This window comes from Pinus tabuliformis, chromosome 9 (genome assembly GCF_031772625.1).
Source record: "Pinus tabuliformis cultivar Carrire ecotype Pingquan chromosome 9, CPIR1, whole genome shotgun sequence".
NCBI lineage: Eukaryota > Viridiplantae > Streptophyta > Pinopsida > Pinales > Pinaceae > Pinus > Pinus tabuliformis.
This window is the reverse complement of record NC_142307.1, coordinates 888,379,895-888,402,954: the sequence shown is the minus strand read 5'-3', so window position 1 is coordinate 888,402,954 and position 23,060 is coordinate 888,379,895. Positions and strand designations below refer to the sequence as shown.

The window sequence follows — 23,060 nt, the reverse complement described above, 5'->3', positions numbered from 1 at the left end:
GAAAAACAATAGGGGATTTCCTTAATGTTTCTGGGAGGGATGATGTGGATGGAAAGATAGTCCGTTTTCTTTGTGCTTGCGGTGTACCATTCAATGTGCTTCGTTCTCCCTATTGGCATGAAATGGTAAAGGCCATCAATGAAGCCCCAAAAGGATACAAGGCCCCCAACTATGAGAAAGCTAGAACAGTGTTATTAGAAAGAGAAAAAGCTAAGGTTCAAAGAGCTTTGACACGTTTTACACATGAGTGGGTGGATTCTGGGGTATCCATTGTATCAGATGGGTGGACAAATATTAGAAACCAACATTTGATAAATGTTCTTGGTGTTTCTTCTAGTGGTGCAGTATTTATTGCATCTCATGACTCCTCCTCCATCAGTGCAACTGCACAAAACATTGCAGATCTCCTATTGAAATCAATCAAAGATGTTGGTCCGAATAATGTGGTTCAAGTGATCACAGATAATGCAGCAAATTGTAAGTTAGCAGGAAAAATTATTGAGCGTACTCATCCACACATCTTTTGGTCTGGGTGCCTGGTTCACACATTGAACCTTTTGATGCATGATATTGTGAAACACAAAGATTGTGGGTGGATTGCTGAGGTTTACAGGAAAGGGAAGCAGCTCATTAAATTCATCACAGGGCATACAAGGGTAAACTACTTCTATGGCACTTACTCCAAGTTGCAATTGCTTAAAATTGCAAAGACAAGATTTGCTAGTTATTACCTCACCTTTAGGCGGCTAGTGAGGGTGAGACAAGCTTTAACTAATCTGGTGTGTGCTGAAACATGGGATGAAATTAACAATGACACAGATGGTGCTAATGAAGTCAAGGACACTGTTCTTGACAGTTACTTTTGGTCACAGGTTAAATATGTTTTGCAATTCACCAAACCAATTTATTACATGATCAAGTTTGCAGATTCAGATCGACCAGTAATTGGGGAGGTGTATGAGCAAATGGATAGCATGTTGGGGCAGATTAAAGACATTGTTGAGCCTAGAGATACCACCTTGTACAATTATATTCGTGAAGAGGTGGAAAACCGATGGGATATGCTAAATGTTCCATTGCATGCATTAGCATATGTTTTGACACCTAAATACTATCATCCATCATGGCTTTCAAAACCAGCACCTGGGGGGGGAAGCAGGAAAAAACCACACCAAGATAAAGAGGTTGACGAAAAATATATGGCTGCATTGAGTAGATTAATCCCTGATAATGAGGAGGCTGCATTGGTACGGAGACAGGTGAGCAACTATACGAGCAACACTGGTCCATTTGGGAGCATGCATGCAATTCAAGATCGAGAGCATTTTTCTGCTCTTGAGTGGTGGAACATGCATGGAGGGCCTACTCCACTTCTACAGAGTTTGGCATTGTGGGTGCTATCACAGGTGGTAAACACTTCTTCTGCAGAGAGGTGTTGGAGCTCTTATTCTTTCATCCACAGTGTTAAAAGGAACAGGTTGAATTTAGACCGGGCAGAGAGCTTGGTTTATGTTCATTACAACTTGCGATTGTTGTCCCATTACTGTGAAGATGCAAAGTCTAATAAAGACTTGTTGACTTGGGACAAGAATCCAGAGGAGCCCAATTTGGAGGATGGAGTGTTGCGACTAGAGCAATTAGAGGATTCTCTTATCCAGGTATGTCCATTGTGGTATGAATTTTCCAATTTTCCCTTATAAAGCATTTCTCTAATTCATGTTTTTAATTTTTTTGTTAACTAGTGTTTTTTTTTTGCATGAATTTTTTGAGCGATTCTAGGATGATGACACGGGTGTTGATATGCCAACACCCCCATCTGGTCCCTTGGTTTCTAGGTTCCATGGTTCAACACCAACGGCAGGGGGTTCTTCTTCATCAGTTCCAGTGCCACGACTTACACAGGGACCATCTTCTTCATTGCCACCACGTGGAGGCCCGCCATCACGTTCTATTCGTGGTGGAAGGAGGAGAGATTAGTAGATATATTCACAATCTACTTCTTTTTGTCATAGATTACTCATTAGACTTGTAGACTTGTGAATTTGAATTTTGAACCTTTTTGGCTTGGCGGTGACCAAGTGACATATTTTGTAAACATTATTATTTGAATTTTGGACATGACAAATGTTGACAGTTGCTCACTTGCTAGATAAATCATAATATGCTCTATGTTTTATGTTTTATAATATGCTTAAATGTTTTATGTTTTATAATATGCTTAAAAATTTGATGTATGTTTGTAATAGCTAGAATATAGATGATTGTTGTACATACTAGTAACTACAATGGAATCATGGATGCCATATCTATCTTGATTTATGCAAAAATATGCATGTTTTCATGTCTTCTACAATTAATTTGGTATTTGGGATGTTTGTTTTGAGTATAAATGCAAAAAAATATAAAAAATATATATATATATAGCAGACGCTTCCGCGGACGCTTCGCTTCCTAGATTTTTGGAAAATGACGCTTCCGCGCTCTGCGCTTCCGCTTCGCTCCGCTTCGCTTCGTGCAACATTGGTCTAGATGGCCAAAAGAAGGAAAGATGCATGTATTTGATTGAATCATGTCGTCATATGGTTCCATGGGTGAATGCTCATCACGAGCATGGTCGAGGAAGAAGAATCTCTTCGTTGGAAAAGATGCATGAAGGCATAGTTCACATATTGACAAGATGAAATCAACAGAATATGTCCTCATATGGAATATGGGGTGGTTGACAAAGATAAAGGAACTATGGATGGAAGTTCCTGGGGGAACAATATGTGAAGAAAGGAAGAAGAGATCGTGAGAAGTGAAACTATGGAAATCAACATCCAATGACTAGAAAAATTGGCCATGATATCTCCATGGAGAAGGCATGAAGACCTTGATAAGGTCTGCAAAGAAAGGAGACCCTTGACATTGAAATTCTTGGAGATGTGCTTATGAATGTGCAGGATGTTGATGTTGCAAGGAAGATGTCATGATGAAGGGCCGATCACAAAAGGTAATTTTGATTTGATGTTCATTTTTTATTTTTGAACAACATTTGGATGGATTGATGCACGACTACTGAAAGAGATTTGTAGATGTTATCTACAACTAGCACTCATGTGATTGGATGGAAGATCCTGAAGGAAACATGACGTGGAAGAGGTAGATGTATGAAGGACAGCTAGATGTGGACTAGAAGATCACTTTCAGACAAGAGGAAGGATGATATGACTGACTTGAGGAAAGTGCTGGATGGCCAATGCTCTACAAGATGAAGGCAAAATAAAGATGAAGATACAATTCATGACATCGAATGGAGGAGCTATACAAGAAGCTAGAGGTCCCATGATCTCCACCATGGAAGAGATAACTATTGCTGGAAACAGGTCCCTAGGTAAGAGGGAGCCTGGAAGTAAGTTTCTAGTTAAGAAGGAACTTGGAAGCAAGTCCCTAGCTAATAGGGAGCTTGGACAGGTCTTTGGTTGAGAGGGAGCTTGGGTACATTCCTTTTATGGGAATGGGTACATTCCTTCATTGGAATGAGTATATCCTCCCTAGTTGAGAGGGAGAGATAGGCACATCATTCCTTTCTTCACTTGGGAAGAAAGAATAGAGGATTGGGTAAGCATCTGGCATCCGATACTCTTTGAGGATGTGCTAGGGGATCCAAGATAAGAGTAGTCGTAAAGGAATGATATTCTTTGAGGACTGAGAATCCAAGACAAGAATAGTCCTAGGAAGACATTGTTAGTTTTTGGTAGCATCGGAAGAGTTCTAGCCTTGAAAATTGGTGGAGAGGCTAAGGCACATGAGTTCTAAAGAACCCATAAATCGTTTGGTGAAATTCCACCCGGATTGTATTTTATTAAAATAATTAATATTTTTAATGGGGTTCCTAAGTCTAAACTTAGGAAAATTAAAATATTAATGGGTTTAATCAAAATATTGGAGAGAATGATCTAAAAGGCGGATCAAGTCAAGTTTTAATCTTAGCTTAATCTCGACCGTTGAAGTCTCAACGAGAAAAGTATAAGGAGGGGCAGTGCGAATTGAGGAAATCGATTTTCTGAGGTGAGAAGTTCTCAGGAGGAAAATCGATTGGGGAGATCTTGTAGTGGAGGGGTAGTGCGAATCTGGGAGAAGGAGTTTGCGGAGAGTACAAGGTAGAGAGAGGAAACAACGACGTCCAAAGGAGGGCTAGCGCTGGCCTACGTAGTGATGATGTAGAGGCAACACAGTCGGTGAATGGAAGTTGAGTTTCTATTGAGGGAATTCGAAGTTCGGTTGCTAGAGGCTAGGGTGTGAGACTAGAGGCAGGAAAGTCGATTTCTCAACCAGCAAAGGATCCAGAGCAGAGAGGCAGCGTAATCCCCAGGAGGGGTGACGAAGAAGCTGCCCAGGGTGATGTATTTTGATGCAAAGGCCATGCAGAGGGTGATGTAGAGCCTCCAGAGCTGAAGGATCAGTCCCTGATTCTCCAGTGACAACCGCATTGTCACATGGTTCAAGTTTGAGTTCGGGTTCGACAATGATTGGGCTCGGTTTGAGTTCGAATTTTTTGATGAGGTTCGCTATTAGGTTCGTTTATATATATAAACGTATATTAATTTAAAATGAATTATAGGATAAAATAGTAACAAATCAACATCAATAAACATAAAATATGCTATCACAAACTTGGAAACTGCAAGGATAAAATACAAGCTTGAGTTGTGACATGAAGTTATGAGTTTTGATCTATGGACTTGGTCATTGGCTATGAGGTTCGATGAGGTTCATCGAACCTCAAAACATTTTTGAGGTTCGCCAAAATTCGAACCTCAAGGTTAAAGTTCGACGAACCTTGTGACAGGGTCAGAGATCATTTCACCAATCTTTTGTCTAGTATTTTCTCTGTAAAGGATTGCTAGTTGAGCATCCTAAATTTGTACTCAGAATATTTTCTTGCATAATAGAGAACCCTCAGAGCTGCTACACCGGTTTTCCTGCATTGGGTTTTTCTGGGGACTATTTTGTCCAAAAATAATTGTGTCCTATGTAGCTTGTTCTTTGCTCCGTTCTCTATTTCATGTAATCAAATATTAAAGTAGTGTAGGCTACAAAAGTATTTTTCTTCAGTATTCAGAGAATAACGTGATGAATGAATACTAAAATCAAGTAGGTGAAGTAGATTTAGATTTGTTGCAGTAGGGGTTCCTTGAGGATTACAAATTTTCACATGGTATCAGAGCATTGATTTTGAAATAGGAAGAGTAGATACAATGCTGAGCAGAGAGGCCAAATTCATCTATACATGATAAATAAACACAACAAAATAATAACTAAACCCTCTCTCTTAACTAGGGAGGTCTTCATAATGCATATAAGGTACTTGGACATTCTCAATCTGAAGAATTCTCCTAAGAAACGTTGGATTGGTAACCCATCTGTATGGCATCATAGCAACCAACAATGTCACATAGAAACACCTTGACTAACAGCTCTATACCTCCACAAGATTAGAGCACAATGTTGGCAAGACCAATGAATTATAGACACCATCGTCACTGTCTCTCAAGGTACATACCCCACCAGGGTGTTCACAGGGTATGTCTGTGAAGATTCTTAATCCTCAAGTAACCTCTACTGCAACAAATCTAAATCTACTTCACCTACTTGATTTTAATATTCATTCATCAAGTTATTCTCTGAATACTGAAGCAAATTACTTCTGCAGCTTACACTACTTTAATATTTGATTACATGAAGAAAAAAACTGAGCAAAGAACAAGATACATAGGACACAATTATTTTTGGACAAAATAGTCCCTGGAAAAACCCAATGCAGGAAAACCGGTGCAACAACTTTGAGGGTTTTCTATTATGCAGGAGAAAATTCTGAGTACAAATCTAGGATGCTCAACTATCAATCCTTTACAGAGAAAATATTGGACAAAAGACTGGTGAAATGATCTAACCTTGTCAATGGAGAATCAGTTAGTGACTGATCCTTCAGCTTTGCGTCACCACTCCTGGGTATTACACTGCCTCTCTGCTCTGGATCCTCTGCTGGTTGAGAAATCGACTTTCCTGCCTCCAATCTCACACGCTGGCTTCTGACAGCTAAACTTTGAATTCCCTCAATAGAAACTTGACTTCCCTTCACTGACTGCGCTGCCTTTGCATTAGCACTATGTAGGCCAACGTCAACCCTCCTCTGGATGTCTTTCTGTCCTCTCTCTACTTTGTACTCTCTGGAAATTCCTTCTCTCAGATTCTCACTGCCCCTCCGCTACAAGATCTCCCCAATCGATTTTCCTTTTGAGAACTTCTCACCTCAGAAAATCGATTTCCTCAATCTCTCTGTGTGTGTTCCAAATGAACCCCAAGCCTCCATTTTATATTTTTCTTGTTGAGTCTTCAATTACCAAGATTAAGTCTCTAATCAACGGCTAAGATTAAAACATGACTTAATCTGCCTTCTAGTTGATTCTTACCCATATTTTGATTAATACCCATTAATATTTTAATTTCCCTAAGTTTAGACTAAGAACTTCATTAAAAATATTAATTATTTTAATAAAATACAATCCGGGTGGAATTACACCAAACGATTTCTGGGTTCTTTAGAACTCATGTGCCTTAGCCTCTCCACCAATTTTCAAGTCTAGAGCACTTCCGATGCTACCAAAAACTAGCATTGTTGACCTCTGCCCCTGAGATCTCGCAGAGACAGCTGGATGCCCTAGCCAACTTTTGTGACCTTCGACAATTGAAGGTAAAACTAGCTAAAACTAAGGTTATGATCTTCACCGCATCGAAGAGGTCTCTTATAGAATTTCATTTTTATTTTCGGGGAGAAGAGATTGAGACCACCACATCTTATATTTACCAGAGAGTGTTGTTCACGGCACTTCATTTTGGCATGAGACATGCCCTCTAGCCCTGACTTAATAAATGTTATGGCTCTCTTGCTCTCATCCAGAGACAATGCTTCTAGAGTTAGTTTCAGGACATCTCGTCCAAACTCCACCTTGTGGATGCGATTATTTGACCTACAGCTCTTTATGGTTTCGAGATTTGGGGGCTAAGTTTGGTACAAATGGATTGGGCTCAGATAGAAAGAGTACAAACCTTGCTTCTCAGATGCATCATACAGTGAAAACGTACAATTCCACAACCTATTATCCAGGTTGAGTTCGGGGCCCATCCGTTCCGGCTTGAGGTCATCTTCCACCTTATCTCATTTCTACACAGAGTTAGATCCCTCCAGGATTTTGTAATAGGGATTGATCGTTACATCTACCTTGCATTCTGCTCCTTAGAGGCCCTAGCTTCAGATCAGTTGATAGGCCATGCTCGAGGGTGATTCTTTGAGGCATCCCAACTCCTCGAGTCTGTGGCCATTTCGCCAGAGCGCCCCCTCCCTTTCAGATTCTCTCGTGATGGATCGAGTCATCTTCTCTTGACTAAATGGTAATAAATCAGCCCATCAAAGAGGATATCTATCGATTATACGCTTAGGTCACATGGATTTCCCCTCCCACGGGCTTTGGTCTGAAGATGCTTTTCTATTTGGAACATTTATGAGAGCTATAGGATGGCCTCATCATTTGCCCCCCTTACACTGACATTGGATGCACTCACTCAGGATCCCCCTGGGTCATCTTTGTGTGGGCTTGCATCATGTTAGAGTCGATGATGACCATCATATTCCTCAATCAAAGAAAATTTCCTAGGTGTATTATCTACAAGAGCCGGAGACTGAGTGGCACCTCATCTTCAGGTGCCTCATTAACTATGAGATTAGAGGATGTTTTGATTGTCTCTACAAGGATTCCAAGGGCTCAATCTCTACTTTTTTTCGATACCAAGACGAGAGATGCCTAGCCCTCTTTATCAGGGAGACCTTGGCATACATATCTCAACTCTTGCATGCCTCGACTCACCTTGGGATTTATAGAACTATTACCTCTTACTTCTAGATTGTTTTGTCTGATCGAAACAATAAGTGGCAGGCAGAGCCTCAGTATGCAATAGATGGGAGAAGGGTGAGACCTCGGGGTTCACCACAACCCTCACCCGCTTTACAAGATAAACATATATCTTTAAGAAAAGGCCCTAGATGCAGTACCATGCTTCAGTGGAACTATACTCAGAGAGTTAGAGGGAATGGTTCAAGACAAAGATAGTGTAGGGCATCTCCCGCCCACCAGACCTCCTCTCGGCCACATCTAACTGGAAAAAGAATAATCAATACCTTCTTGCTTTCGGCCTTAGGATCATACAGTTGGAATTCCCGATGGTTCTGGAAGACCTAGATGGGGAGAGATTCTTTTGCTCACCTCGCTCACCATCAATCATCAGATCCGGGAGATGCTGACTTCATTGGCCTCATCCTCAGCTCCCCTTTTGCTTCTTTGGAGTTACACAGTGCAGCAGTGACATACTCCACATATCTCATTTTCTGTCACTTCATGCAATTTCTTACATTCTCTAATTGTACTTTTATTTCAGATTAGTTTTATTTTAGTCATATTTTAGCCTTGTTAGCTTTGGAATTACAATGGATTCACATTTGCACTCCCCCATGTCCTGCATGTACACCGCATGTATCTTTTAGTCCCATTGACCTACTCTTGTGGTCACCCGAGGACATTAATAAAATGATCTTATCTTATCTTTGTTTGCTTGATGGGAAATAGTCACAGTATCCTTAGAGCTCAGTCCCCTAACTCACAGTAAAAATACGAGGGTTAAATGACCAGGATTTTGGTTATAGGGTAATATTGACAGGGAGAGTGATAATTTCCAAATTATTATGATAATTACCTAAATTACAGCGATAAATTGAAATTATCATGATAATTAGTGTCAATATTATTGCCAGGCTTGGATTTGGCAATATTTTTATGAAAGGTGATTTGTGCAACACTGATATAAAGGATCAGTAGAAGCTAAGCCAAATTAGTGTAGGTAACTGGTAGAAATTACGTTGTAGTTATCACATGACACACACACACACATTTTGTCTGTATTATGGAACAAAGGAGAAATAATGCCTTTCAATGATCAATTATAATTTATAACAAACAAGCTTGGGTAATCAATAGGAAATTATGCTGCAACTTCCTGGCAACTTTAACTAGCATAGAGACTAATTGCATCATTGACAATAGCTGAATTAAGTTTTAACATAAACCTTCTGTCAGAAGTAATAATCAGTGGTCACTTTGGAATGTTTAGCTTGTTCTTGATTTTTAGAATCTTTTTAGCTGTATATTATTGTTTTATAAAAATGCCAGAAATTTCTTGATCCAACCATTTGTAATGTCCTGAACAGCTGAACTTTTATTCACAACCGGATGGGCCTATTACTGGACTGGATATCTTCAGTTCTTCTCAATTAGTTCCTGGGTAGTCATTCTATTTCAGTTTCTTTTTTATTTAATTTTATTCATTTCATACCGATTTGTATAAGAGATGAATTGATTTAATATTTTATTCTACTGTGAAACTCTAATTACATTGAGATTGAAATTTTAATTAATTTATAGATTGTGCTGCACTTTGATTTCTATGTTTAATATTGCTTTCCTTACAGGGAAACACAGGCATTTTATATTGGCCCTGTGTCAGAGGACAAACTGCCAAAGGTATGGGCCTATTGAGGTTTTAATTTCATTGTCTTTATACCAGTATACAACCAGCTTTATTAATATTCGTTTGACTTTGGTATCTGTCCCAGGATTATTCTGCAGGAACAGTGCTTCTTGGGAAAATTACCTACGGTAAAGTTTCACTAGGGGATAGCAAAGGAGAACAAACTGGAAAGTCCTGCCCTGCATCATCCGAGATATTTTACATAGTGCCTCCACCAGCTAAGGTAAAGAGAGTGGTGGTCAATTGTGGTTGGAAACAAAATTTGTAATTTTTATATACTGAACCTGTCTTATCGTGTAGCAGTATTGTCGTTGTGTTGGCTTTTGATAATATGATACAATATTGTTGTTGATCCTAGTTTTTTCCATCATTCTTGGGATTTTCTGCTTGAATACCATGTGGCTTATGGCAAGAGTTGCACAATTTAGTTCTAGGCTTTCATTAAGATGAATCATATCTTATCCTGTTTTATTGATCTACTACTTGTTTGCTACATATCCCATATCCTCTGGTCATGATATCTGTTTATCTTAATTTTTATCAGGTAGAAGAGACAGATAGAGAGGAGGGTAGCTCCTCAAGCAAAATAAGTTTGAACCAGCGGTTGGAAGGAGAGGTAATGACTGATATAAGATAGTGACACCCTATAGAAAGGGTACTTTCAGTTGAAGTCGTTTGGGCAACTATAGGATCTTTGTCTCTAGTTATATTTTTAAAGTTTTCTATCCTTTGTTTGTTTTGCAATCTTTTCAATGATGGATTTGGTTTTCCTGATTCATGTGAAATATCTACTTTTTTGAATGTAAAATGAACATTTGTTATTTACCTGTATGCCATGTTTTCGTAGATGGGTTGAGCTGTAGTTTTTTATTTTCTTATATATAAACTATGAATGATATAAGCAAATGCAAATTGTACTCTGTAATTTAACGGTCTTTCTGCTGTCAAGAGGTGATCATTTCAAGATTTTATGTCATTGCTCTAGCAGGTTTACACATATGAACCTTAACCATGATGGAATGAATGTCATGTTCATATAAAATTCTGTAAAATTTCTTGGGTATAATGTTATTTATATGCTTTATACTTTGGGTCATCTTTATGTTAATTTTGAGGGTTACTGTGGAAGTGTTTCACCATGCTTAGGGTGCTTTGTAAAATTTCGGGTACATGGTGTATGTTCATCCCCGGGATGGTCCAAGATGCATTGGTACGTGAGAGATAATCCTTGTTGGATTCAAACTATTGAGATAGTTTGCAAAATGGATGCTTGGCTTTAGATGGTTGTTGGCATAGTGTTTTTCCCTAGGTGTTGGGGTTATCTTGATTGTTTGGTGGATTCCCTCATTGGGGTCCTGTTACCCATCCATATACACGGGTAACCCTAGGAGAAAATTTCTCTCCTATAACACAGATTTCCTATTTCCATCCAGCAGCTACAAATATTCTTCACAGCAAAGTTCATTGTAGAGGTGTTGGCCAACGTTCTCCGCGTACAGCAGCTCCTCAAATGCATCTTATTCGTCATATGCTGAGCTCATTCATCTGATCAGCATACTATTCTGATGTTGATGGTTCAACGCAGGAGGTACACTAGTCATTGTTTCATACAAAGTGTTTACATTCAATGTATTAGACATTCAAGTAAGGATCATAGGTTGGAATCAGAGAATGAATCATGATGCTTAGACGTTATTCTTGTTGCCTTATGTCACCTTGGTGGTCATTAATTTGTTCTACTCAAGTGTAACGACCCTAGTGCTTTTCTTTCATTGTCTAGGGAGCATGAATAGGAGGCCTAGATAGAGATTGCATGCCCATGTCCTTCCATATTTAACACTTTCCATTCATTCACTTCTTTTTTTTCCCTGCTTTTGAGTCGGTTGTTGTCAGTCACTCGTACTGGTTCTTTGCTTGTCTCATCGTATGAGAAGAGGGGGCTTGGAAATTCCTAGAAGTTGATGCTACTGCAAAAAATAAAAATAAAAATAAAAAGGTATGTGCAAATTGTTAAATTGCAAAATAATGGCAAGTGATGAATCATAGTCTAAAGACAGGTTGGCTTGATCTCTAACCCCTCATGTGAAGCCATCAACCCAATTCCATGCATTTCATGATCTATTAAAGTAAAAGGGACTTAAAAGAGCATTCCAACCCCCCTATGAGCAATGAATTTCCCATACTAAAATGGGATTGTAAAGAAAATTAATTAAGCTTGCAAAGCACGCTAATCAAAACTAAGTAAAAGGCTAATTAAGGGATGGAGGAAAGGAGTGCCAAGGAAAAGGTAACTCAAGGACGAAAACACTCCCTCTCCAAAGGTGCTTCTTACCGCCCAAATTGTATGCGTGTTATAAATGCTCCAAACTGCAATACAGAATCCAACTAGAACCTTTTGAAAGATCACCCACCAATGACCATCACCCCAACAACTTGTCCTCTTGCTTTAGGCCAAGTCTCCTCTGACTCAAGGGTGGTTTCCCTATTAGGATCACTAAGGAATAGTTAATCAAGCACAAGGTGATGTGAATATCAACCTTAGAGAAGCATATTTTTTTGGAGAATTTTAGGTTTTCTTGTAAAATAAAGAAAATGATGATGGAGCGATATGAAGATCAGTACCAATATCTTATTAGGGTTATGAAGTCAAGAAGAGTCAAATGGCAAGATGAGATTAAGAAGAAAACCCACTTAAGTCAGTTATTCATTCCTTGTGGATTAGGGCAAGAGGTTAGAATTTGATAGCTAAATCAACCCCTCAACTAATCTAGGCAAAACATGGAGTCATGGCCCCACAATAATGGATCCTTACAAGGGAAAAGCCTCCAAACACAAAATCGATTACGGCATGAAATACAATGAAAAATCCTTACTAAGGAACTTTGGAGTATGGCCTAACAAGGAGGATTGAGCTTACCCCAAACGAACGAAGGAGAGTGTGTGAGAAGAGCCTTTAGCTGTCCTCCCTTCAAGTGACAAAGTTTCCCTTTAAATGGATCAAGATTTGTACCCTTATGGTATTCTTGAATGTTAAAATTGGCAACTAGGGCCAAACTCCATCTGGGTCATCTTATTTATGGTAGCTGATATTTTTCTTGGATTCCTCTCAACGAGAGGTGTAGGATTGATCTAAGGATCATCCGATTCCGATAAGTATTCATGGAGATGAATTTATTTGTGTTATGGGACAATTCGTCAAGGTTGGCCAACAACTAAATTGCCCCCACTTATGCTCAACATTTGAGTATAAATAGAGGTGCCTTGAAAGTCATTTTCACACACTCTTCTTGTGATCTCTTCCTCTCCACTTGTCTTTGGGTTTTTGGTGGGAGGAAGAGATCTTAAGAGACTACGTAGCCCTAAGAAGAGGATGCCCTAGCTCAACGCTGTCATGGAGAAGGCATGCCCTAGATCTAGATGCAGGCAATGGAGATAAGTCCTAATATGGTAGCCTACATGGAGGGCAACTCTTATGGTGGACACAAGCCTAAACGCTGTCCATAACAAAGCTGCCCTAAACGCTGTCCATAATAAAGTTGCCCTAAACGTTGTTCATGATATAGCCACCCTAAATGCTGTCTCCTAGTCGCAACACGGAAGGAAGAAACCGTGAAGAGTAAAGGGTTGTTTTAGGGTCAAATCATGGGTCTGAGTTGATGTCATGGAGGCTGAGGGTGCTAGCTGTTAGGTCGAGATCTCGAGGGCTAAATGCTGATGCTTTGGACATGTTTTAAGGACCAAAAGCCACAAGTAGTTGTTGTGCTAGGCCATAGGCCATAGCACCACAGCTGGTTTTGCGTAGGGCAGTAAAGGGCTGTCATATGCCCTAACGCAACAACGTAGCAAGGGAGGGGTTCTCTTAAAGTATGTCGTAGTATTTCAAGGGTTGTTTGGGAGTCTGTTGGAGAAGTCTAAGGCTACAACAATATGCCCTAACCAGACAGTCACAAACAGTGATATGCAAACAAGGTTGGAGCAGCATGGATCAGTTTGATGTTGCTGCCAATGTGTGAGGATAGGTAGGACTGTCTTGATGGCCTAACCTGTCCATGATGAAGGCTGCCCAATCTACTGTTAGAATGTCATCCAATGCAGCAAATAGAGAATCCTCTAAACAATGAACTAATGCAGTACATGATAAGATGTGACAGCGTTGTTATAAGGTGCAACATGATGTGGAATGTTGTTGCAGCATGATAGGCATCATGAAGAAGTGTAGTGTAGCATGTTTTGTGCACCACTTGGTAACAAAGTGCAACACAATGATAATAAATGCTACAATGAGATGCAGCATGATGGGCACAGTGAGGTACAACATGAGGCAGCACAAGTAGGTGCAACAGATGATAAGGTACAACATGATGATGCAGTACAGGGAGGTACAACATGATGATTTAGCATAGGTAGGTGCAACATGATAATAAGGTACAACATGATGTTGTGCACTATTTCCTATGTGTTGGAATATCCTAACATAGTTTAGGGAGGTGCAGCAATATGATGTGTGCAACATTGTAATGAGGTACAACATGATGATTGGGTGCAACACAGTGAGGTGCAGCATGGTGATGGAGTCACCTTGGATCAATGGAAGTAGTATGCCTTCACCTAAGCTCAGATCAGCTACTCATATGTTATCTTCTTAGAGAAGATCTCTGCTTTTATTTAGATAAGTCAAAAGATTGACTTCTAATGTATATGTACTATCTCTCCCTCTGCTGAACTATTGAAGAACATATAAGAAGAATTGATCAAGGGTTTCCCCACATTGGGGTTTGTCCCTAGCTAGCGCCACATCTTGTGTCCTCTTGTCCTGGCTTGTCTAGCGCCACATCTGCATTTTACTATCATGCTAAATGTGATTGCTAATCTGGAATTGATATTGAGCTAATATGGAAAATTGTAGTAAATTTGGTATCAGCATAGAACATACTGAAAATTAACATTGAACAATCACAATAATGCCTTTAATGATGTAGAAGAAACTACCAAGAAAGATAAACTTCTATGTCAAAAAATTTCACCACATAGATAAGCCTTAGCACCAAAACTCCTCCTATAAAGGTATTTCCATTAGGCTTTGTTACCACTCAAACTAGCAGGGGTCCTAGGAGGGGATCCTATTGAGCAACTAGTAGGTTAAGGGGCAACAACGGAGTGATAGCCCACTGTCACTGCAGCTAAGGCTACTTGCTCTTTACGAACTTTCATCGATGGGAGGAGACCTGGTATAAGGGAATCGGAAGAATGAAAGGATGAAGGCTGATTCCCAAGGCCTATTCACAAGAGTGACTCAATTGTGTGGCTTTCTTGCTTGAAAAATAAGGTGATACTCTCTCTAGGAAGGGATAAGAGGATTCTCGAGGCTAGGGTTTGGGAATATATCTTGCCAAGAAGGTTCCTATACCCGAAAATCCTTATGGAGAATCGACCTTTATGTGGTCTTTGTGAAATTAAAGATGTAAAGTTGCGGGACCACACATGACCAAGTGGACCAAAAATTAGGTCAAGGTTATGTAGTTGATCAACCAAGGAGGGGCTTGACCTAATTAGGGAAGAGAAGAGGATCAAAGGGCAAATTTTCTTTTGAGGATTTAATACAATGATCCAAATCAGGACACTAGCTAAGGGAATCCTAGGGCAAGAAATGGTCTCTAATCTAGGGATTACTATATCTCAGGAAGGCCTCTAGAAATAACCGCAACACAGTAGTGGACCAAATATTGAGATGTTTGGATGGCTACAATAAAATTCGTTGGATGCCCTTGGTGACCTATTAGGGCTAGGCCTAGAAAGAGAAGCAGAAGGTGAGAAAGATATTCTTTCAAGTGACCACCAATGGTTGGATCAATGCCATGCCTTTGGGAGAGATGGAGTCAGGATGAATTTGTGATTTGGAGAGACTATACCCAATCAAGGAGACCTCTAGACAACATGGCATGGCATTTCTTGCCCATTGATCCTTACTTCCCACGCTATCTCCCATATGCAGCTCATTACGCAGCCTTCAACGCTGCCATTACACGCTGCGTCCTTCAGATCCGCCCATCGCAACGCCTCCATTCGCACCTACAAAACAAAGAAATTTCTCACGCTGCACCCTGTCCTCACTCCCGTTGTCCACTGACTTGCATAACACAAACAAAGCCACAACTCTTTTTTCATTTATGTACATATGCGATAGTTAGGGTAGGCAGTGAAATAAAAAAGGAAAATTCGATTTTTATTTTTTTTAGTTTTGAATTTTATAAAGTTAGTGTTAGATTTAGATTAGATTTAAGTTTTATTTTTAGTTTAGTGCATAGTTTAGTTTAGGACTTTGATTTTTTTTTTATTATTAGATTTTCGTTTTGTTATATACTTAGATTTTGTTTTATTAGATTTTGGTCCTAGTTTAGTTTAGGATTTGATTTTAGAATTAGATTTTAATAATTTTGAGTTTTATTTAATTTAGAATTTAAATTTAGAAATTTAATATAATTAAAAAATCCCAAAAAAAAGCATAGAAAGTTTAATCCTTAGTTTTTTTTTTTTTGTTTAGTCTTGTTTTATTTTAGAATCTAGTTTATATTTTAATGAAAAAAAATAATAAAAATATTTAAAAGTTCAAAAATTTTGAAAAAAGACTAATTAAAAATTGGAAATTCCTTTTAAAGTCTTTTTTCTGTTGTGGTATAGTTAAATGTGCTTAAATGTTTATATCTGGAGATTAACTATTTGAAACTGGTTAGCATTTAAATTTCGTGGTTGCTTAAAGTATTTGATCTTTTGAAATTTAATTTGGAGAACTTTGTGTATCTTTTAAATATCTTGCATCTGGTGAAATTAATCATTGCTTGGATTATATAATGCTTGTTACATGTTCAATATTTTGTAAATATTTTCAAGCAATCGTTAAATTACTTCGTAAGCAACAGTGGCTAATTAATTACTTGGTTTTCATTAACTCCATAAGGCACTTGTATTAATCATTTTAAATCAAATTATAAATCTTGCTAAGCCTTAATCAAGTATTTGGTTGCCTCGCTATGTCTTCCGAACCAGTTGATTCCCAGCTGGGTTTCCTTCATCTCATTTATCCATAGGGTCTACCCCGCTTGGCCTGCTATAGAGAGACAACTTAAACGGAGAGATTGGGGATCAGAGTGACAGCCCCCGGTCTGAGCGTTGTTGCGCTTCCTAGACACTCTGTGCGACAACATTTTTTGGCGCCGCTCCTATGGACATTTTATTCTCGGCGTTTCAACAACATTTCGTCATCATTCTTCTCATTTCTTATCTCTTCATTTCAGCTGGCAACGACAACATTTTTTGGCGCTGTTGCTGGGGACAAAGTTTTTTCTGTCCTTGGTTTGTTCATCTTTCTCATCTCTCATTTGAGCCAGCAAAGTCAGCATTTTTTGGGATCATCTCATCTTTTCTGTCATTCATTAGCCTGTCAAACAGCCAACATTCTTTGGCGTCATTTGATCTTTTCATCGCCTTATCTTTTGTCATATCGTTTAATCGTACCTTCAACACCTACTCTTCAGTTCGTTTCTTGTTTGGGTGGCGACTCCATTTCGTTTCATTTATTTTTTCCCAGACAAGAAGCCTCCCTCATATCTGCTTGTTTGTTGCTTTTTGGATCCTAGAGTTAGATTCATGTTCAAGTGGTGACTCCACTTCTTTCATCTCTTGATTTTCTTGAGCAGAGATCTCTTTCTATCATCCATTTGGTCCCTCATTATTCATCATGGATTATTCGTTTACCCCATGTCATTTTACTAATTTTCTCCATGATATTTCGGAAGTGGCCATTTCTAAATTACCTTTATTCTCGGGTGGTGATTCAGTCACTGTTAGAAGGCATTTATGGAGTTTTTATCGTATAACGTTCATATATTGTAGATCTCCTCAGTATGATCATGAAGATGTCAAAATGCGTCTATTTGTCCTTTCTTTAGAGGGTGATGCTTTGAATTGGTTTAATAATTGTCCTGAAGACTCTTTCACTTCTTTACAAGACATTATCAATGCTTTTAAAGATAGATATGGTTATCAAGATAGCTCGCCTTGTGCCCCTAAAAATGTGCAACAGAATGAAAGTAATCTTATGAAGGGTCCAACTGTCGATGAAAGATTTCAAGACAATTCTTCATATCAGAATGTGCCATGCACCTGTACCATTGCAGATCAAATCCATGATAGTGGAAAAGCAGTGACAAATTGTAAAGTCAGTGTCGACAATGAAAGGGAAAATCAGAAGCAAATTATAGAAGAACTAATGCGGCTGGTAAAAAATATGGAGATCAATCAAGAAAAATTTGTAACTAATTACGCCAATGATATGAGAACTTTATGCACCCACCTGGAAAAACATAATAAGGAGATGGAAATCATGAAAATTAAACACTCTGATCACGTAACCGACATACAAAGTCAGCATGCTAAGGAAATTGAGACCATGAAAGGTAATCATGACAAGGAGATTAATTTTATGCAAAGCAAGTTATCAGGTTTAGAGGAAAATATGACGATCATGGAACTCAATCATTCAAATCAAGTGACTGCCATGGAATCAAGTTTTCAGGAAGAAATAAGTGCAATTCAGAACAAGTTGTCAACTATGAATGATGAAATGACCATCATGAGATTCAATTATAATAATCAGTTGGCTACCCTACAAGCAAATCATAAGAAAGAGATAAACTCTATACAACATTGTTGGATGACCATAAAGGCAAAGGACGACAAAGTAATAAAAGATATGGAAGCTAATCAGATATGTCTTCAGAATAAGTTATTGACCATGGAAGAAGACCATGCCAGGGAAATCAATGCTGTGAAGGTTGAACACTCTAGTCAGATGGATGCCATTACAATACATGTTCAGAAATTTCAATAGCGGTTAGAGGATGAAAGAAACCATGGAACGTCAATAGATCAGAAACCTCCTTATCTGCTCCAGCAAGCTCCGTCTTATTATGAGGTCCTTTATTCTATTGAAAAGTGGCTAATTGAAGGTGACCTAGATAAAAGGGAAATTGATAATCAGATGCAGAATGAAGAAAGACATGTCATGCATATCTTACATACTTCATATGAGAGTTTTGAAGCAGAATGTTCCACATCATTAGTGATACAGCTTGCCACGAAGAAAAGACGCAAGAGAAAGAGAACGAGAAGGCGATTTGATGCATCAGACGGTTGCGAGCGGCTTGATTTTCGGATAGGAAAAAGTCCTACCATATGCAGAATTGGATATGGCACATCCGAGAAGCAGCCGACAAATTTGCCTGAAAGCAGGGAAATGCTCAGTATACACTATATTGAACACATCTGATGCCATGGGGCATCCTCTGTATTTCTAACCCTACTCCTTGTTTTTTCAGCATTTTCATTTCTGTTTTAGGATTAGATTTACTTTTCATGTTACTAGATAGTTAATAAATGAAGAGCTTATATCTTTCCCGTGCTTAATGTTATATGATGATTTTTGGATGGACACTACTTATGTTTTGTTGTGTGTTGCGTGGATACAAATTCTGGATTTTCACATTTCTGCAGTGCAGCAATGTGTCCCCAAGTAGAGCCAGATGTTGACCACTACGTGTCAACTACCCATAGCAGTACACCCCCTTTTTCGCAAAAGGGATAGCGCTTGATCGATATGTCCATGCCATTCGACTGTCATCATTAGCCCGATCATGTTATGTTGTAAACCCAGTCTGCATGTGTAAATTTGTAAATAATCTTAGCAGATCTGTGTCATGTATGTATTTGCCTAGGTAAACCTAATTTTCTAGTGATGATCTACGTTCTAGAAGGTTTTTTGTCTCACCGACCCATGGTCGGCAGAGTTTTCCTTCAGCCTAACCCTAAAGCCGGAATGGATTTTGTCATTAGAATCTTAGGGGAATCCTAGTGTGCTTCGAGTCTATGTAAAAGTAATTTGGAAATAATTCTAACTATTCGGTTAGGTTATTACAAATTGCTTGATCTGCTAGATTATATTTGTGTCGCAGAACTGGGTAGTCTATGAGGGTCTTTGTTAAATGGGCTTTCCCCCTTGAGATGTAAGTGTAAAAATCATGATGTAAAGTGTCTTGAGGGTTAGAAAATGTTTTATCCCCTCATAGGTCCTAGGTCCTAGGTGTTTTTTTTTCCAAAGGCTAAGTTCGAGGGTCCAATTAAAATAATAATAAAAAATAAAATAAAATAAAATAAAAAATAAATAAAAAATAAAAAAAAATAAAAAAAAATAATAAAATAATAATAGGTCAAAGTTTTGAGGAAATAAATGCAAAATTTTAATTTTTAATATATTAAAATGCATTTAAAATTTCGACGGATGAGATTAAAAGACATTTTGATCCTCATCGATGGTCGAAATCACTTTGACATGGATCACTTGAACTAGCCATTGGGAAGTTTTCCTTTAAATAGGGTGTCAGGGGTCATTTGAGATCATTCGATCTGTGAGTCTTGTGCTAAAGAAAGCTCTCTTGTAGTCATTTTTCATATGCAATAAAAAATACTTTGGGGTTGAAATCTTGCTGGTGTTACTCTTCTAAAAATGTTGTAAGATGTTTCATTTCTGTGCATGATTTTAATTTCAGCCATTGATAATAGCGTTATCAAGAGTGATTTTAAACACAAGTATCTTGTTTAGTCGCTAGAGTTTGAATGGTAGTTAAATTTCTGAATATGATGGCAGGTACCTCCATTAGATTTGGATTTTAGTATCGTTTTCTCCCTCTTTGTTAATAGCTGAAGTAAGCTGTGCAGAAAAATCTAGATTTTGAAGATCAATGAGCGTTTGGGGAAGTTCTCGACTGAACCAACCAACTCTTGAGAAGCATTTTTTGAAAAGCTCAGCTAGTTTTGATCCTGGGCTTATCATTTGAAATTTTCTGGTGAATGCATGAAGGGTTTTCTGAAGCGCCTCATACTAGATCTAAAATTTAAAAAAATATATATATTTTGTGGATTATTGACAAATCTGGCTGCTTAGAGTCGTTAGTTTGTGAATACTGTAATTATTTAGTTAAATTTTTGGTTTTTTCCTTGCATATTTTGCCTCTGGGTTTTCTGTGTTTGCAGGTTGCTGATTTGATGAAGAGATTCTTGTTGGAAGCCAGATCTAGGCCCTGGGGGGTAAGATCTAGCCTCACAACCAGTTTTTATAGGGGCACTGTTTTGCTGTTCGAGGGTTTCAACTTGAGTCACTTCAGATCTGGAAGTTTTGGAGAAGGCTTCATCAACAAAGATGAAGTTGAGTGGCCCAAATAATTTTATTAGGGTCTCTGGAAAGTATTTTCTTTAGTTGTTGGCTGCCTGGTGGGATTTTGCTGTGCATTTCGAAATTTTTTCCAGGGCCCCAGCCCTGCTGTTTGCTCCAATTTTCATAGACCCCGCAGCGCTGCCATCTGTTGTTGCCCATCTGCGTTTCCCCCGCAGTAAATCGTCATCCACGCTGCCCAAGCCAATCCTCTCACAGCCTTCACGCTACTATCGCTAAACCTGCAACATCCTCTTATTTGTTGCTTGCTCCCAATTGCCATTACGCTACCTCTCCTACTGCATTTCTTGCCCATTGATCCTTACTTCCCACGCTATCTCCTATACGCAGCTCATTACCCACGCAGCCTTCAACGCTGCCATTACACGCTGCGTCCTTCAGATCCGCCCATCGCAACACCTCCATTCGCACTTGCAAAACAAAGAAATCTCTCACGCTGCACGCAGTGTTCACGCTCGTCGTACACTGACCTGCATAACACAAACAAAGCCACAATTCTTTTTTCATTTATGTACAAATGCGATAGTTAGGGTAGGCAATAAAATAAAAAAGGAAAATTCGATTTTTATTTTTTTTAGTTTTGAATTTTATAATGTTAGCGTTAGATTTAGATTAGATGTAGATTAGATTTAAGTTTTATTTTTAGTTTAGTGCATAGTTTAGTTTAGGACTTCATTTTTTTTTTATTATTAGATTTTCATTTTGTTATATACTTAGATTTTGTTTTATTAGATTTTGGTCCTAGTTTAGTTTAGGATTTGATTTTAATAATTTTGAGTTTTATTTAATTTAGAATTTAAATTTAGAAATTTAATATAATTAAAAAATCCCAAAAAAAAGCATAGAAAGTTTAATCCTTGTTTTTTTTTGGTTTAGTCTTGTTTTATTTTAGAATCTAGTTTATATTTTAATGAAAAAATAAAAAAATAATAATAAAAATATTTAAAAATTAATTTTTTTTGAAAAAAGACTAATTAAAAGTTGAAAATTCCTTTTAAAGTCCTTTTACTGTTGTGGTATAGTTAAATGTGCTTAAATGTTTATATCTAGAGATTAACTATTTGAAACTGGTTAGCATTTAAATTTCGTGGTTGCTTAAAGTATTTGATCTTTTGAAATTTAATTGCTAGAACTTTGTGTATCTTTTGAATATCTTGCATCTAGTGAAATTAGTCATTGCTTGGATTATATAATGCTCGTTACATGTTCAATATTTTGTAAATATTTTCATGCAATTGTTAAATTACTTCATAAGCAGCAACGGCTAATTAATTACTTGGTTTTCATCAACTCCATAAGGCACTGGTATTAATCATTTTTAAATCAAATTATAAATCTTGCTAAGCCTTAATCAAGTATTTGGTTGCTTCGCTGTGTCTTCCGAACTGGTTGATTGCCAGTTGGGTCTCCTTCATCTCATTTATCCATAGGGTCTACCCCCCTTAGCTTGTTATAGGGAGACGACTTAAATGGAGAGATCGGGGATTAGAGTGACAGCCCCCGGTCTGAGCGTTGTCACACTGCCTAGACACTTTGTGCGACAACAGACCCTTCTTGGGCTTTTGAATCATGTAAATCGGTTTAGTATTGAGTCAAATATGAATTATGGAACCTCCACACCATGTCGGCCTAAGAGAAGATCAAATCGGCCTAAGGACCCATTCTACCCCACAAGAAGCCTATAAAAGGAAGGACTACGAATTCGTTTGGAGCATCACTTCTCATTCTCTCTCTTCTAAGCAGAAGTGTGAAGACTGTTTGCCGGGCAAAAGTGTGAAGTAGGAAGCTAGGAAAGTCTGTTGCCGGGAAGCCAAAGTGAATGCGAGTTTGGGGGAGTCTAAGGAGTCAAGGAAAATCGAAATTTTGGTGGTGGTGTATCTCTATTTCGTGCTCTATATTGGGAGAACGAAGTCTCCCAAGTTGAACCGCTGCCAGAAGTCATGAGCTGCCACAAGTTGTTGCTTAGTCAAAGTTGCTTGGAAGAGATCAATCTTCTAGAGGCTGACTTGGTGTGGAGGGAAATTCTGGTCAAGGTTTAGGGTGAAGAGTCTCAAAGAATACTATTGAAAGGAAGAATTACTTTCACTGGGTTTTCCCCTTGAGGGGGGTTTCTTGGCATGTGCCTACATCTTGTGTTCATTGTTTTATGTGTTGT

At 38.4% G+C, this 23,060-nt stretch overlaps 1 protein-coding gene across 2 annotated transcripts in view; it reads left to right on the top strand.

Annotated features, from left to right (window-relative positions):
* TPP2 (tripeptidyl peptidase ii) overlaps positions 1–23,060 on the top strand; it is a 531,975-nt gene that overhangs the window by 372,271 nt on the left and 136,644 nt on the right. For both annotated transcript variants that reach the window (XM_089443702.1, XM_089443703.1), the window contains 4 exons: positions 9,302–9,375; positions 9,563–9,614; positions 9,707–9,844; positions 10,166–10,237. In XM_089443702.1, coding sequence (XP_089299828.1) covers positions 9,302–9,375; positions 9,563–9,614; positions 9,707–9,844; positions 10,166–10,237 — 336 coding nt within the window. The remainder of the gene's footprint in view (positions 1–9,301; positions 9,376–9,562; positions 9,615–9,706; positions 9,845–10,165; positions 10,238–23,060) is intronic.